This window comes from Lissotriton vulgaris, chromosome 2_1, assembly GCF_964263255.1.
Source record: "Lissotriton vulgaris chromosome 2_1, aLisVul1.2, whole genome shotgun sequence".
Classification (NCBI taxonomy): Eukaryota; Metazoa; Chordata; class Amphibia; order Caudata; family Salamandridae; genus Lissotriton; species Lissotriton vulgaris.
This window is the reverse complement of record NC_141687.1, coordinates 1097963002-1097981512: the sequence shown is the minus strand read 5'-3', so window position 1 is coordinate 1097981512 and position 18511 is coordinate 1097963002. Positions and strand designations below refer to the sequence as shown.

The window sequence follows — 18511 nt, the reverse complement described above, 5'->3', positions numbered from 1 at the left end:
CGGACAGGTGAGTCAGCAAGGGCTTCCATGTTTGTTTATTTTGGCTTGTGATTGTGTGCAGTGATTGCGCCATCATCACTGTTCTGTACTACTGACCCTGTCTGTCTTAAGAGGCAGGTGGGACAAAGCGCTAGACTGTCACTCTAACCTAAGACAGTGCTAGTTAATAATGTGTATGAGCATTAAGAAGCGCATAGCTCTCACATGTTGTGACTCAGCAAAAGGGTTTTATGATTGGGGGATGTATGGTGTTCTTTGTATGAAGCCAAGTCCTTTTTCATTAATTTGGGCCTTCATTGTTGGTCGATGGTCAGTCTATATGTGTGTCGACATCAAGGTTTTTAAATGTATGCAAAATGGGAGATGGGCACACAAGGTTTTCATTCCTGTGTGTTCTTTTTACCCATGAAACAGAGCGGGCCTCATCTAACGAGGAGTTGCCGGGTGAGGTGAGGCGTACTCCCACATAAAGCTGGGTGAGTACTTATTAATATATTTACTGAGTTCCCATTGTGTATTACTTTTTGCCACGGATTGGGCAACTTATTGTCATGAATTTATTCGAGACAGTATTAAAGAAGAGACAGTAATTTGTATGATTATTGTGCATCGGAGAATGATACTAATCACCTTAACATTTGTTTTCTTAGGAAAGAAATTGCACCTCCTGTGAAAATGAAAACTTGTTTGCATCTGTGAAACACAGGTTCTGGTAGGGTGTATTGTAACAATAATTTTAATAGTTTCCTTTTATGCATATTTTTTTCACGTAATTTTGTAGAATTTTGCAGTAGGGTAATCACTTCTCGGTCCTGACGAAAGCCAGGTTAGTGCCACCTATAAGGCGAAATATGTCGACCTATGTCATATTGCTATAGATAGTTATTTTTTCAAACTATCAGCTTGTGTTTTTAACCTTGACACTAGGATAGCGTCCATTAAATTCTTTTTGCGTTCTAGTAGTCAATTTTAAACTTTTTCAAATTCACATTCTTTTGCACTGCAAACCATCAGCACCACTGATTGAGATTTCATTTTGGTTGGATCGATCACTGGTTGTGAATTAAGTGCAGTTTGGTTCCCCTGGAAAGGTGTGGGCTGCCCCAATTCATACAATGAATGATCATTCCCAGATGACGATGCTCCGCCATTGTGGTGGGCTGATGGGATTCATTTCAACATAGTGACGCTGGATTTGTATTGCTCTGAGTATTACGATTTTCTGCCCAATCTCTTGCGTCTCTATGTTTGTTGACCGGTTCACCCAGCAACCCCTTAAGGGCCCTGGGCAGGTTTGGGAGGAGGGCTCAGGGTTGCCTGGGAGCTGGGGAGCTAATCAGCTGGCTTAGGTTTGATGGCCCTGGAAGACTGGGAAGATGCTCCTCTATTCAGAATCTCCTAGGAGACAGACAGGCTCAATCCACACATAGTCAAACACTTCTCAGTGAGTCAATACCCTGCATCCTATGACAATTTAAAGATAGAAGTTGATCAACTAAATTAGTTTATAGATCCTCTGAGGGAGGCTGACACAATATGTAGGAGGAAGCTGAAAACACACATTTCTGAAACAAAATCATAATAATTAAGGAGATGAAAAAACTGAAAAATGAGACTAGTACAAAAACTTAATAAGTTACTGTCTTTCCTACCTCTTTTTCTCCACAGATGTTACTGATTATTGAGCTGGATGCAGGACTTGAGGATGGGCCAAGAACAGCTACCACCCCCTTTGGAAGAATTTGGCACACTGCAAAAAGAGAAAAGATTAGGAGATTGAGAGGAATTGCAGGTTGGGGTTTCAGTACAATAAAGAGAGCAATACAAATAATAGGGAATGTGGTCCCCTCTCACGCTTGCAAGATAGCGCATCAACTGTGCACCCAAAACTTTAATCGTCACCTACATAGAAAGAGAGACCCTTCTTGCAATAACCCAAAACACCCTCACTTTCTCTCATACAAGGGCTCCAGATCATCCTCCCCAGCACCTGTGGTCCACGCAGCACTGCCACGTTTGCCTACAACTCACAAACAGATATGTCAGACCAGATGTCTCACGAGCCCAGGGATACCAGGGGTGGCCAAAAAGACAGAAAACTTGCTACGAAGAGATCCAAACAGGATTCCCCCACCCCAGAATCATAGCCTAAACCGAAAATAGATGCTAACCCTACTGTGGAACTCATTATGCAGAAGCGCGATGCTCTTCATATCCTCGTGCAATCAAATAAACCTAGCACATACTCCATGCAAAATGACCTCACACATCTTCCCTCATCTGGGATTTCCACACAAGGTCAAGGCTACCATCTCTTTTGTTCTGTCCAAACTTGATTACTCCAATAGCCTCTACCACGGATCACCTCTAACAACTATGAAAAGATTACAACGGGTTTAGAACTCCTAAATATTAAACCACAAGCCCACATCTGCATTGAAAGCCCTGCATTGATTACCGGCTACCAGAAGACAAACAGAACAATAAAGATAGAACACTCCACATGCATTCTCTTTCACACGGTACAAATTTTATATAAAATTGACAATAAACCTCCTAACAAAATACACTACTTCACACATGCATCATAATGTCACAAAAATAACCGCAAGTGAGAGGGTAAAACAATCTGTGTAGAGAAATTGGCACAACAAAACATTCTCTTAAAAGGAGATATAGGTTCGTTTTCAGACCCAGCACCCTCCTCACAGTGCATATCCAAATTTGAACTTAATGACATTGACTTCTATACTGTTTTAAAGATAAACGCTCTTATCGCCATACACGAACCCTGATAACACCTGACCTTCCTTCAAAACTGAATAGAGGGAATATAGCTTCTAAAACCTATGCTTTACTAACTCCCATAACTTCTTCCCTAACCGATTCAATACAAGTTAAGTGGAAATACTACTTAAACAAATCGAACACCATACAGAATCCGCCCCTGAACTGGCCATCCATCTGGACAAAACAAATCTAATAAAATCACACCAGCACCAACTCAATGTAGACTATGGACCGGATACATGACCCACGGGACCCATGCAACCTATATAAGCTAGGTCTTTCTGACTTAGACAAATGTTGGAGCTGCAATGAGGCAACAGGTGACTCACCCCATGTGATACTCGATTATACCTACACCAAAAACTTTGGTCCAAACTTTGGGTCCATCGTATCAAAGATCCTTCAGATAGACTGGACCCCTGACTGTGCCTCTATAGCATTGGGTGGTCTTCCCTCAGAACTCTCCAAATGCCTAGACTATGAAAGCTGTCTCTTATGGAACATTCTAATATCAATTGGTCTTAAACCCATCTTTTCAGAATGGAAAGACCTCTCCAAACTTTCCTCCCAAACTTGGTGGGAATGAGTCTCATTCACCAGGGGCACCAGCATCTCATTAAACTCCTTCCTAAAATCTCCCTCAAATAAAAAGCAAAATATCTGGCTGAAACTAGTATATACATATCCAAGACTGCATCACCGTAGATGCCACCCCATCATCCTTTTCCCCCTTCTTCTCACCCTTTCCCTCCTCCCCATTCCTTTACCCCCTCTCCAATCCACCCCATCTGTCCCCATGCCCCACCCACCCTCCCATTATATGCCCCTCCTCTATGCTTTCTGCTTCTACTAACCTTCCGCTCTCTATATATATATTTCTACTTCTTTTGGTTAGCCCCTATCTCTTTCCTCTCCCCCCCTCCTATGTCCTTGGGGTATCCCACATTAAAAAACTTTAAGTATCAACCCTATAGCTTCCCAATCACCTCTAACACCCAGGCCAACAGAACTCCATGCTTCAAAGATACCAGGTCCTGATTCAACTATATTCTTCTTTGTCACTATACCTCCTGTGGTTACTCATTATGTAATCATTGTCATTCATCATACCCCAATATGATATGTCTTTATTTCTTCCCTCTGTACTGTACTGCTACTGTTTGTTTTATACAATCTCAATCAAAATAACTTGAACAAATAAAGAGAGCAATAAAAATAAGCAAAGTTTGTCACATTGGTTTAGGAGCTAGTGATATTATATGAGGATGCTAATTGATCATAACAGACTCAGAGGTTACTGGACTTTCTTTAAAGGATTTGAGTTTTTTCATAGAAAACTGGTAAATTGTCACAGTAACTGTGAGGATTGAACATTGCTTTAAACATCCCTGCTTCACCTTCCTCCATCATAATAATCTCAAAGTAGCCAATATGCCCATAACGTAGAAACTAAATTCCTTCACTATCTTTTCTATAAGTCTCACCTATATCTAGTATCTTGTGTGGCACAAATCTCATTGTACCTATCAGTTTCAGAATTAAGAATCTAGAGCCGGATGTTGATGGCCAAATAGCGAGCTGCGTTTGCTATCGCTATTTAGCTGCGAGCAATATAGGTGAGTTTAAACTTACTAGAAAAAGAGGAATCGCAAAATTGCTATTCCTTATTTTGCTCTTGCATTTAAGGAATTGCAAATTGCAATTCCTTAAATGCAATGTAAGTAGCACAAAAGAAAGTGCACTTTAGCCTTAAAGAATCGCTAATTACCAGCAACTTCTAAGTTGGTGGTAATTAGTGATTTCCTTTACAAAAGCACTTTCTTTAAAGTGCCATGTGGCACACACTGATGCGCTAAGGGCATGTATGCGCGCCACATGTGCACACATGCACATTACAGGGGTGCAACAGGGTATTCTTTTGACACCCTGGCACCCTTGAAATAGCGCCCGCTATTTGCGATTTTCTAATAACGAATTGCAAATAGTGAATATCTTCCCATTCATTCCTATGGGCCTCCTAGCCCGTAGGAATGAATGGGTAGGTATTCCTTATTAGTGAATCTCAATTTGCAATTTGCTATTAAGGAACATTAAGGATTCGCTAATATTTTAGCGATTCCTACCTACATTCAATTTTGCGAGTCCTTAATAGCGAATCAGTAGAATTCACAATTAAGAATTTGCAAATTTGATTTTACCTAGATCTGGCCCCTAGTTGTTTCCAGCACGCCTTAAGCTAATAAGTTCACAATAGCACACACCAAGCACATAACTAAATTACCCATTCCCAATTGAAAAATCAAGGTATCAACTGGTCCATGTTCATAGTATTCTCCTAGAGTCACTATTCCTGATTCTAACAATATTTCTATTTTGTTCTCTGCACACCTCAAAAAAGATATTTTATATTGCAATCTAAAATGAAGAAGCTTGTGTTGAAACCTCCTCTTTGCAGAGCTCTGCTAATTATTCGATTAGGGATGAGTTACATACTGATTTTTTTTTTAATGCAGCACATTCAGTGCCTGGACAATTTTCCTGTACCGTGGAGACTCGTGTTATTGTTCTTATGCATAAGGAACTGAGCCTAGGAAACTCAAAATCCTCAATATACTGTCAATCAATAACTGTAAAAGATACAGAAGCAAAGATCATCTCTGTAATTATGAATACATTTTAAAACTCTTGTCTCTCAAACTCAAGGGACTAGGTAACCAATAACGATTATGTGTAAGAGTAATTATATGCCTAAAGTATATCATAAGGGAAGAGTTTACCAAAAGAAAAGGGGAATAAGAGAGGTGGTCCTCCCATAAAGGGAAGCATGGAAGTACCTATTAAAGATAGTGACTAAATGGGGGAAAGAGAAATGAAATGTTAAGAATTAGGAAAGGGAGGTTGATACAGTGGATTTCCCTCAAATTCAAAATATTAATTCCAAAATGCACCTCAGAAGTCCCCCCCCTAAAAAAAAGCATCATAAAATCAAAGGTAATCTTACAATTAGAAAGCTGAAGCTAATCACTTTGAGATCAATCTCCAGTGAAAAGCAGCTAGATCTATTCTGTCATTGAGCCATGTCTATGCTGCCTGATAATGGACCTTTAAGTGAAGATGTCCACACAGATTTCACGATCAATGTGTGAATGATGCATAAGCTCAAGACCAATAAAAACGATATATATAATGGTTAAGAAATAAGCAACCAAGTAATATGCTCCAAATTTGCCATCTAGGGGTTCTAGTGACATCATAAACTATGGGGCTGAAAGCAGACTTGGTAATAAATGTAATCTAAACCTTAAGATAGCCACATAAGACCATATTTCATATGCTACATGTTATATATTAGTTATATACCATAATTTAATAATTGATTGTAGTACTCAGACAGATTTGCAGCATTTGGGCTTCTTCCTTTTAGTGTTCATTGTTTGCTTAAGACTGCAATGTCGAAGTTTTGAGAAATGTTTTTTTTAAGACAATGGACTAATATTTAAAATGTGTTTTTATGCAACAATATGTAGTATAATAAGTCACAGTATAAATGTAAAGCTGGATGGTGAAGCAAATAAAAATAAATTCTAAAATGTGCATTTCTTTCACAGTACATTGACACTATGCAGTAGGTTAAATAAGACATAAATAAAGAACATAAGATGCATTGTGTCATTGCAATGTTTTGTTGTGAGGATTCTCAATGTACAATCTTTATTTTCACACACTGTGGTGGATTCATTGGTAGATGCTTACATCAAAGTTGGGTATGACAGGGTGAGCTTGTCAGGTGTGCTGATTAATTCTCTGACCGCAGCACTGTCATTGTGGAAGCATATCAATACATATATGTACCATGGGTAAGCCTTCATTATCTGTCTGTCTATCTATCTATCTATCTATCTATCTATCTATCTATCTATCTATCTATCTATCTATCTATAGTTGCCTCTGTGGAGTTATGATTAGGTCATAGCTTCCATAGAAAGATCGTTTTTTTGTGTCACTAATACCTTTGGGCCGTTTGACAAATCTGGCACCATTTCACAACCTTTATAACAAATCATTAATACACCTTGGCTCCTTCGTGGAGTGTCATGCACTGATCCATCAAGGGGTGGCCCCAAAAAAAATGTGAGGGGTACCAAAACATTGATTTTCCATGCTAATTCCCATCGGAAACTTGGCTGTTCAATACAGAAAAAATGGTTGAATGGAATTGCCACAAACATAACAAAAAGTTAGAATTTTATGCAGAAAGCATGCTATTTTGTGATTTGGTATAAACCCATTTAGCTTCTTTCCAGAAATTAACATGAAAAGGGCTTGGGTTGTTTATGAAGGGGTAAAATACAAAAAAAAAAAAAGAGGTATATCTTGACTGTTGGTCCTTTGGAATCCTGTGGTATACAAACATTTTAAAAATAGGTCCTTCTGGTGCCTGTTCCGTGGTACCATGTGGTCTCATTGGCTAGCTGCAACTCTGAACAAAATGTTGCGGCAGTCAGTAAAGAACATATGGACTTACTCCCTATGCCCAGTAATAGTTTTTGAAAAAGGGCATAAGGGGGCAGTGTTGGGACACCCTGATGCTCGAGGCATTTGTGGGGAGGTCCAGAGGGACACCGCTAAGATTAAAGTGTGTTTCTTTCCTGGCCGCGGGTTTCACGGAACTCCTGCGGGACCCACTGCAGCACTCCTGTGAGGGCTTACCATACTCCTACAGGAGCCACTGTTCAAGCTCTATCCTTATGGTACATTGTACCATTCAAGTGTAGCTTGTGTGGCATCTTATCACCATAGTGATGAAGCATGAACTGCTGCTCCCACAGGAGTTCCCGGTACCCCAAAAAGATTTCAAAAAGGGGAAAGTGAATACAGGTTTGGAGCTAATAGTTAAAGGATGTGTGCAGAAAGGGAAGGCTGCTCATTGCAGATTGGGCCCTGTGGTTAAACCCTTACATTAGAAACAACTCAGAAATTCACAGCAAAAAACAAATGTTAAATTATGTTTTAGTTACGTGAAATGAGACAAAAACTAATGTTTAAAAAGGAAAATAACCACTAAACTGTACAAGTTATAGTTTCCCTAACTAACTATAACTTGCACCTTTGCCATGCAGTGCTTATGACCTCACATAATAAATAACGCATATTACAACACCAATGATGTTAAATGACATCATTGATAATGTCATCCACTCATTGGCACAGCGTCCTATATGGATTGAGGACTTGAAGTAATTCATCCTACACCCGTGGGCAATTTTCTATAATTAATCACATGGTAATTGATGTAATGTTTGGCAACATGCTGGATGCATGGGGCAAGTCAATTCACCCGCATTCGGTGGATGTAACCCTCTTTTTACTGGTTTTTAACCTAACACACAAACCCCCTCCAAATAGTTTAATGTGGTCACTTCTTTTGAAACCTTGAACACCCTCCAAAAACAGTCTGTACACTATTCCCCTTAACATGATCACCCTTTTAAAACTTCACACAACCCACAATTTTAAATCAAAAGGTTGAGAGGTATGCATTTACAACTGATTAGACATCTTCTGCTTGGCCCTATGGACAACCCGACGTAATTTGCTTAAATACACAATACTCATTCCTGAGATGAGAATAATGGTACACAATCTCAGAGCCATGCTTACAACCTCAGTGTGAGTTAAATCACCTGTAAGTTCCTGGCCCATATATAGTACACTACTTAACAATCTGCAATGCCTAAAAATCTTCAGGGAGGTTAAATGAAATGAAAATCTACACCATATAAATGTCTTTCTTATATAGCTTTTGCACATAGTACTTTGTTACAACTATTTAACATGGGCACGTGCCCAGATAACTCCTGGAAGATAATCTATTGTCAATAAAAGCTTTGTCTTTTTCAATGATTTTTTTGACATGCTTTGGCTTTAAGTGACAACCTATTTAAAACAAACTATAGAGGGGTATACATAGGGCCTTGCAGAAAGTGTATCAGAGTTAAATGCATACCTTTTGTACAGTGCATCAGTATTAAATGCATACCTCTTGTAAATGAGTGTTCATTTGTTATGAAATAATGATTAATTTAGGAGTGCTTCAGTTAGCACTAGGCCACGGTGACAATCATTTGTGAAATGCTTCAGAAAAGTGCAGGTTTTTTAGGTGTGTGAGCATGTCATGTACATGCCTTCTCGATTTAAGAAAATCAACAAAAATACAGATTCAGCTATGGTCTGTCCAAATACAATTTATAATAATTTTCTGTTCTCTCCAGAGCGAAAGATGTTTTTTTTCTGGTACAATTTTCAAAGTTACTTAGCTGAAGCTCTGCAGGGGTTGAACAAGCTATTGTATTCCTGTATTTCATATTGTAAGATTTCATCTCCTTAATTAAATACGCACAGCTTTAACCAATAATGTGACTTAGGAAGTAGAATTACTAGGGATGTTGTAGCAACTAATAGATTGATTGCTTGTTATGAATTAAACATTTTGAGTCAATCCTTCTACTTAATATCATGCATGAAATGTGTGCACCCTCTGTCTGTGAAACATTATAAAATAAATTTTTTGGGAGGAGAGTCATTGCTCTTTTGGGCTTTTCTTTAAAGACAAACTGTATCCCATTCTATTTGCAGATCTATTTAGATGCCTATGCTTATTCTTTAGATTAATTAAATAACTACTGCTCACTTCCTGCATTTATACTACATTTCAATAAACCCACAGGGTTTATAAACTTTAGAATTTTGTTGTGTACTAATTTTCTTTATAGCTGTGGATTAAGTCTCTGAGAAACACAGATAACCCGTTCCTGCTAAATTACCCACCGAGCTTCTTAATCAGAGCATCAACACTGCCACCTCATGACTTAAAATTGAGGATTATGGGAAGTCTATAATGCGGTGATCCTGTTAAGGTGAATAAAGTAAGAACTCTTTTTTGGAGGGCGCTGAAGATTAAGAAAGAGGATCGGGAGGTGACTTCATTAGAAGTTAAGCACTCTGTTTGTTAGGTGGCTGAACACTTGTAAAATGAGGATAAAATCCACCAAATGTGGGTGAGTTGACAGATGTGCTATGTTTCCGCCATGTACTCAAAGGTTATTCCCATTATCATTGGTGATAGAGCATTAGACACAGGAGTGCTGTGTTGAATTACTTCAAGTCCACAGACCCTATAGGATGCTGTCACTAAAACCGTTTAATGTAACCTCTAATGTAATTAATTATGCAATTGAAGAGGTCATCAGTGTTAGACCTGGCCCTTTTTGCAGTTTATCCCCAAACCTTTTGCCTCCTATTGTTTTGACCCTATTTTTATTGGCTATAGGATTCTGGGCACTTTACCACTGCTGATTAGTGCTAAAGTGCATGTGCTCTCTGTGTAAATTGATAAATATGATTGGTTAACCATGATTGGCATATTTGATTTACTGTTAAGTCCCTAAAAAAGTGCACTGAGTGTGCCAGGGCCTATAAATGAAATGCTACTAGTGGGACTACAGCACTGGTTGTGCCACCCACCTGAGTACCCTTGTAAATGTGTCTCAGACCTACCACTGCGGTGTGTGTGCACTCCCAGTTTTAAACTGCCATGTTGCCTTGGCAAGTGCGCCCACTTGTCAGGCCCAAACCTTCCCTTTTCTTAAATGTAAGGCACCCCTAAGATAGGCCCAAGGTACTCCCATAGGCAGTGGGTAGTGTATGTGAAAAGTAGGACATACACTGGTGTATTTTACATATCCTGATAGCGAAATACTGTGTATTTTGCTTTTCACTATTGAAAGGCTATCATTGTAGCTGCGTTGTAACATTGTACATGTGTAACTTTCAATAGGGACAAGATGGAAAAATGGAGCTTGGGTTCTCTGAACTCAGAATTTAATAAAACACCTTTTAGGAAATGTGGTTTTTAAATTGTGTTTAAAAATGCCACTTATAGAAAGTGGGCATTTTCTTGCTTTACCAATCTGTGTGCCTCTGGCTGCTTGTGTATTCAGTGTCTGGTGTTGGAGTTACAGGTGCTGGGGGTTCAAGGAGGATTGAGGTGTGCCCTGCTTTGCCCGGGTCACTCATCGCTGGACTGAATAAACCTTGTCTGCATTTAGAGTAGGGGGAAGAGTTTTGCTTGCACCTGAATAGGCTGTGTCTCCTTTGCAGAATGCTGCCTCCACAGCCTGTGGTTATTCTGTACCAGGCAGGACAGTACTGGTTTGGACTGGGTTCAGAGACTCTTGCAAAAAAGAGAACAATGGCAAAATGGGAATAAGTATGAGACCTGAGACCCAAGGACTTTGCGTTACTTCAAGAAACAAGAGGACCCTGCCAAGAACAAGAGCAGAAGGACTGTGTGAGGAGTGCTGCATTTTCTGTGTGAGGGGTGGGTTGGCCTGCAGTAGCTGCTTTTGTCGGTGGTGGAGGAAAAGGACTGACTCTTTTTTCCCAGCTGTAGTATCCTGCTAGTGAAGAAAATCTCCAAGGGTTTGTGTGTGCTGGCCTCCTGTTTTGGAAGACTCAGGGACATTAAAGTCTTCCTGGTTCTTTACATATTGGAAGTTTCCTTGCGCTTTGCTTATTTGAAGCTTCCTGGTGCTTACTTTCTGGGAGCTTACGCCTGTGTCCCTGTGTGGTTTGCTGGCCAAACAAAGCTTCAGCTGGCTTTAAGCTTGCTGTTCCAGGGCTGGGCCCCATCTGATACAGGCAAAACAGAGCCCTCTGCATCTCCAGGTAACTAGGGTTCCAGAGGAAGGTGCAGCCCGACGTACCGAGTCTGCCCGCGTCAGCCTCTACAGGGCCGGCCCGCCTCTCCAGTGAGGGAGAGCCGGCAGCAGCAAAGGAAGGTCTCAACCTGTGAAGGGAGGAACCTGGCAAACCCAGAGGACAGCAAGTAACGCCTCCCTCTGGAGCTGGGAACGGCGCTGAGTGCCGTGTGGGCCCAGCGCAGCCCTGTCCCGAGCCGCGATGCCTGGGCAAGGCTTAGGTGACACAGTAATAGTAATATAATGTATTTTACCTGCAGTGACAAAATAACAAGTATCAGTTTCAGGAACTGCACATTATGCGAAGTGATGTTGTTTTTATGATGTTTTCTTGATGACTTATCAGTATGGCTTTATTGCACTACATGGTTTGCAACAATTGCCTTGTTGGCAAAGTAATTTCTGTGATGTTTATGACAATGGCCTAGTTGGCAAAGTGATTTATGTGATTGTGGTCTAATGTGTTTTATGTATAATACAAAGGATATTTTTATATAACCTTGTGTGGAGTCTCTTTTGTGGTGTGCCTAGTATGTCACTGGTGTGTGTGTGTTGCGTATACGATTCACACATGGCCTTCACACATTCAATCTGGGATAAGCCTGACTGCTCTGCCAAGCTACCAAGGGGGTGAGCTGGGGTTATCTTGGGTGTGTAACTCTCTTACCCTGTCTAGAGTGGTGGGTTCTGCCTGGCTTAGGTGCATACGCTAGCCAACCAAAGACTCAATTTCTAACAATCAGTGATGTCATCAGTTATGTCATTTACCATGCCAAGAGTGGTATATTATGTGAGGTCATAAGTAGTGGATGACGGGGTACAAGGTGTAGTTAGTTTGCTAAATTATATTACAAATTTTAGTGGTTTTCTGTTGCTAAATGATAGCTCTTAACACATTTTTACATCCAACTATAATGTTAATTTGACTTTTGGTTTTTCAATACATTTCTGTTTTTTTAACATATGGTAAGACCTAATTACCATACCTAACTATAATGCCACTTTACGTTGTTTCTGTTATTGCATATATATGTATATATAGCAGACATGTTAAAAGCTCCTCTTGGGTCAACAATAAATGTATTGGTAATGAAGAGTTTAAAAAATTCAACAGCTACTTCCTGAAGATAATTTAACTTTGTTAGAAAGAGCAAAAAAACGGAAAAAGCTCTCACTAGTTTGCAACATTAAATAGATAACTTACTATCAACTAAATATTATAGCGATTCATCAGGCATATACTAAATGTATGGTGCCTGGTACTTGCTCTAAGCTTGGAACTTATAAATATATAAAATCAGAATTGCTAGTGTGCCTTCATAATACTCATTTCATTCACATATTCGACGGTCACCATAAGGAAGATGTTAGGATCAAAGGATCCTCAATTAAACAAACTTAATAAGACAAAAAAATACTAGGATAAGAGCATTTTAGGACTTTCTGCAGTTTGAAGGAGTAAAAATAAACAATTTAATAAACACACGTCGTTTTAAGGCTTAGAAGGTAGTATGCTTAACCCTAGTGCAAACCTAGAACTACACTATTTTCTTAATTCTAAAACTTCGGGGTATTTCCCTTCATCCAAACAGCAAACCTCACTGTAATACAGCCTTAGAGCCCAACGTAGCAGGCTCGAACAGCCATTAAAAGCCCGCCCTGCGTTAAACAAGGGCACGGGCCTTTACTCGCCAGTAGAGCCCACTATGGAGGGCTCTAAGGCTATTAGAACATTCCACCCCCAGAGGTCAGAATGTTCTAATTTGTAAAACAAAGGCCTGACGGAGCCCGAGGGGGTTGGAATCCCCTCGGGCTCTGTGAGGCCTTTGGTCACAGCAACAGCTGTGAACGAAGATTGGAATGTTGATGCTTCAGGCTTTTAATAGCCATTCGAAGCCCGGAGCACTCCATTGTATTCAATGGAGCACTCAACTTTTCAGTATTCTAATAAATGTTGGTATATTATGAGCTCACTGATTTCCAACATGTTTATATTAATACAAATCAGTCCTCAACAATTAACAGCCCCTATTTATTCAACCATCTGCTCACTAGTGCCACCTACTGATACAGAGTTCAAACAACAGTGGAACGACAGTGGAGGCTTTTACGTACTGGTCTCAGCTGTCTCATATTCACTGTCTCTCAGAAGTTCAAAGATGTCCACTTCCAGTTTAGCTTTGCCTTGTCGTTCAGGAGTCCGGTTTATCCGATCCTTCGCAAGCGTTATTGAAAGGCGCTCTCCTCTGCTGCACTCCATTGGGTCATCCAAAATTGCAGCTATGAAGAAAGAGAAACACATTGGATATGAGCAAGAGAACATTCCACATTGGGCTTCATGACATTCTATATTTATTAAACCACACTTTGGTTGTGGGAGGACTTTTGAAGCTATTTAAAACAAGCATTAGCAAAGTCAATAGGTCTGAAAGGCAAATCTGCGATTTTTAAAGTAAAAGTGATTAAATAAATGAAAGGAAACCAGGGATAAGCCTACCAGTCTTCGCAGTGGAATGGACTACTTTCAAGGTGGGTGAAAGAAAGAAGAGCAAATAAACAAATTGCGTTAGCCTTCACCCATGAAAGAAATGATTTGCGTTTCTTAACAGCAGGCATTCCTTCCTAGAGACAATAAGTGAAGTTGGAACGTAGCCCCAAGAACTGTCTCTGTGAAAACGTATATGCAACACAGTGCTTGGGCTTCCAAGCGTGTACTTCCTTGTAATAGCTTACTACAAGCGACCGTATCTGTCACTGTCTAATAATAGGTGCCTTCTTGTGTCTAAACGCACCTACACAATACATTGTAAGGAGATTATGAGTTCCACATACAGGGTCGGAGGAGAGCCGCCCCCCTGCTTAAAGATGAAAAATAAAATGATAATAAAGACATTTTATTAACAATTTAATTTTGCCTCTCGTCATCGGCTGGAAGTGCGAGTCTTCATCGGGGAGGAGCCAGGCAATCCTTTTGTGGCAGGCTTTGCAAGGGGAGGGTGGGCACTTTAACACCTTGGCTGCTAGGGGGTTTTCCCCTCCTGTGCTGACATTTTATGATTCCCATTATTCATGACAAGGTCAACTCGTCATAACCACAGGGCAGGTAAAACAAATGACGAATTGACCTTTTCATGAGCATGGAAGGGGTTAAAGTGTGCATGTCACTTTGGCCGGCCGTTTTAGGTGGACCAAACCATCATGCACACTTAGGCTTCTCCAACCCAGCTGTGTTGCACAGCCGGGTTGGAGAAATGCTTCAGGTTCCCAGGCACAGTCTGAGCAGCAAACCAGACCACTCAGACCAATCTATTCGTGGGAAAAGTATTCCCAGCATGAGAGAAGCGCCCGGATTGGCATCTGGGAGCCTGCGCAGTGAGCAGCCGGAGTCGAGGATTGGGAGAGAGGAGCAAGGTGGCAGGCGGCGGAGCAGCAGGTAAGTGCAATTTAATTTATTTTTTTGTATTCCTTTTTTTGTGTTCCCTCAACCTCCACCTCCCCCCACCACCAAGCAATATGAGCAGCTGCCACCATTCTCATATTATATAGTAATATAGTATCTGAGAAGTGTTTTATAGCTCGGTCAATGCCGCATAGCACTATCCTGTATTGTTGTGGAAAACGCTATCCTATTAGTTATGCATGTTTGGTATGCTGAAGCTTTACAGTGTGGCTCCCGTGGGTAGCAACGAGATGTTGTGTCTGAGGGCCAGAGCGGACCTCCATTCTGTGTCACGGGGAGTGGGACTGCCCAAAGACCACACCACCCAGGTTCCAGACACCATCCTTCCTGCACATGCGCAGTCAAGAGTCATCATGTCCGTGTCCCTGGGGCCTTCGCACACTGCTGTCTTTTATTGCACATCAGTTGTTAATTCATTACCCATGGAGGAATCTAATAAAGCCAAGTCTGTGCCGACTCAGCTGTGAGCAGCTGTTGCAAAACATCTTCACAGGCGCTCCAGTAACACTGTTTACCCAGCCTTTGCTGGCCTGGAACACAAAAGCTCTCCAGCTGCCCTGTGCACACAGGAAGGGGCTGTTGTGACCTGGCTTCTGCCAGGCAGCAGGGACAGAGCAAGGGGCACCTGGGCATCTGGCGAACCAAGATAGATTAGTAGGAAACAGTGACAGTGGCTGGCACATGCAACTTCTGTGTCCTAAGGAGTGATGCTAACAGAAATGGCTGATTTAGAAGTAGACAATACTGTGGTTTTTGAAAAAGTGATGAATCTGGTAAAGTAACCCAAATGAATAGATGTTTGAGAATTCCTTTCGTTTTGCTACAAAGGCTTGTTTCCTGATAAAAATGAATGCTTGAAAACATGTTTCAATAAGCAAGGCTGGCATGAAATTCATCAATGTCCACAGTGAATACATATATATGTTTGTGGAGGTTTTAAGCAGAATTGCAATTCATTTTAGCAAAATAAAGTATTTTGAAAGTCCCATCCATGCCTGCGTAACTAACATCCATACAGTGACTAAGAACAGTCAACCGCCCTTGTGTATAAGTGAAGAAGAAACGTTCTCAACAGAGAGGATGTGGCCTTACGCGAGCAGTCGACCTCGAAGCTGGAGAATCGGGTTCAAGTCTCGGTAGACGCTAAACATCCTGTGATACTGAGCAAATCACATACAGCCAGATTCATCAAAGTAAAATCGGCTTGCAAAGGGCCGTAACACCAGCATAACACCAGCATCCAATATCATTTCTGGGGTGCAACAGGGTGTCCTTTGGACACCCCTGCACCCTTGAAATCGCAAACTCAACATGCGAATCACTAATAGCGATTCGCACATTGATATGTCTTCCCATTCATTCCTATGGGCCTTTAGGCCCATAGGAATGAATGGGGAGTTATTCCTTATATGCGATTAGCAATTAGCGAATCGCAAATAAGGAAGCTGTAGAAATCGCAATAAATATTGTGATTTCTACATGAATCCCGTTTTGCGAATCTGTAATAGCGATTCCTTAATAATCGCTACAGACTCCCCAAAAATGCCGATAATGAATCTATATGTTAATCTCCCCGTGCTCAACCAAAACAAATGTGTAAAACTGTAACGAAACTGGTGGTCATGTAAAGCGCTCTGATACCTGATATCTTTGGGTTGAGTTTGCGCTATATAACACTCTATATATAAAAGAAAAAATAAAAACCACCACATCTTCATCCATGGCTGCTACTCATATGACCACAGCCACAAAGGGACTTCCAACCTCGTCTAGTACCCACATTTCCAGAGTCACACGGAACAGTAATCCCCTTCACACTGATACGCACAGTGTTCATGGTAAATCCTCAAATATATTAAATAAGAGATCATGCATGGGTGCCACACCCAGGGCCAACACATTGGAAGGGCAGCCAGGCTCCACACTTTTTTTGGTATCCGCATTCATTTTTCAATATCTATGCATAGAGAAAAACGTCCTAACCTGTTAACCTCATGAGGTAGTTATTGCAGCAACACCACTAGATGGAGCCACATACTGTGTTTTCGATTTCCCAAGCCTACTTGTTTCCTTAATTACGGGGTTCAATCAGATGGCAAACCAATAATACCCCTGGATAATGTTTGGCCCCATTCCCACAAAAGCTTCTAGCATGGTTGACAACCAAAACACAGACTGAACTCTGTCAGGAAGCAATGCTCACAGACACATGGCAACTTGTGTAATAAAGTTAGGTGCCCTGATGGAGAGGGGCCAGTCTCACTTTCGGACACACACCAAGGATTGGCTACATTCACCCGGAGGGGCCTTGTCACCTCAATTCACTTTGGGATGACTATGCAATGCCTATATAGATATTTATCGAGTGGGCTTCTGTGATTATCAATAATTTTAACAATTTCGGATGCACAAACATCATGAAGAATTTTCTAATCAGCAAACTGCAAGGATGAAGGAGGAAAGTCTTTCTGCAGGGTACAGTCAAGTGAGAAGAGCTGAGTCTCTATCAAAGCACCATGGTGAGCATCACCCGCGAATGTTTTGGAATGATGAGAGCGAGAACTAGAAAAATCACCTTGTTTAGTATAACTTCACCTACAACTTTAAAGGCCTCGCGCTGTAGAGACAAAACAGGAATACTTGCTGGCTCTTCATGGGACACCAATATTGTTTGACCTGTGGTCACCACCGTGATACAGCCCTCATATGTGTGCTGTTGGTGTGTGTTGTAGCAGTGGCGTAGCAAGGTCAGGTGGTACCTGGATTGGAACATTTCTTGTCACCCCCTCCCACACACACACACATTGAAATTATTAAAATAAGGAAAAAAAGATAGTTACACATATTTTTGCCATTTTGGCACCCCCCCCCCCCCTCTGTGCCATTTTGTCACCCCCTTCAGTGATGACATCTAGGGCGGCCCGCACCCACCACACTACCTTCCTACCCACTGTGTTGTAGTTCAGTATGACAGAGTTTCCCCTTTGTACTAACACCATCTGTAAACACAGATCCATTGCAGCAGCAACTGCAGTAGGGAAAGCTTGCCCTTGAAGTATCTGCTCAACTGAAGTACTTCTACTCCACTTGGGACAAAGCGCCTCTATCCGAAAGTGGCACAAGGCAAGTTTTGAAATGATGTTCATTTAACCATTGCCCCCTCTAATGAAACAGCCCAGGAGTTTGCTGTTTGGGCCTTTAGCAGCAGTTATTTTAAGTAGGGTGCTTGGGGCACATCAAATTCCACAGGTGGATTTTCAGCCACTGGCGAATGAGGTCTGTCATAATGGTTGAAGGACACTTTGCCAACCACACTCAAAATGAAGAGCTAATATGTACCCACAATCTCCTGTCTGGGGAGAATCACAAAGTCAGGACAGGGAGGCAACCGTTTCTGCTGGTTGCCCAGCTAAATACAAAAGAATGGCCTTTTTTTAGTCGTGCCAAAAGACAACTTTAAATGCCTAACCACACTAATATTTTTAAAACAAAAAATATATAT

At 41.1% G+C, this 18511-nt stretch overlaps 1 protein-coding gene across 1 annotated transcript in view; it reads right to left on the bottom strand.

Annotated features, from left to right (window-relative positions):
• Positions 1-18511, bottom strand: part of GRIK4 (glutamate ionotropic receptor kainate type subunit 4) — a 1036684-nt gene that overhangs the window by 587577 nt on the left and 430596 nt on the right. Inside the window, exons 2-3 of the mRNA XM_086958780.1 lie at positions 13665-13829; positions 1653-1750 (exon numbers count right to left, since the gene is read on the bottom strand). Coding sequence (XP_086814906.1) covers positions 1653-1750; positions 13665-13829 — 263 coding nt within the window. The remainder of the gene's footprint in view (positions 1-1652; positions 1751-13664; positions 13830-18511) is intronic.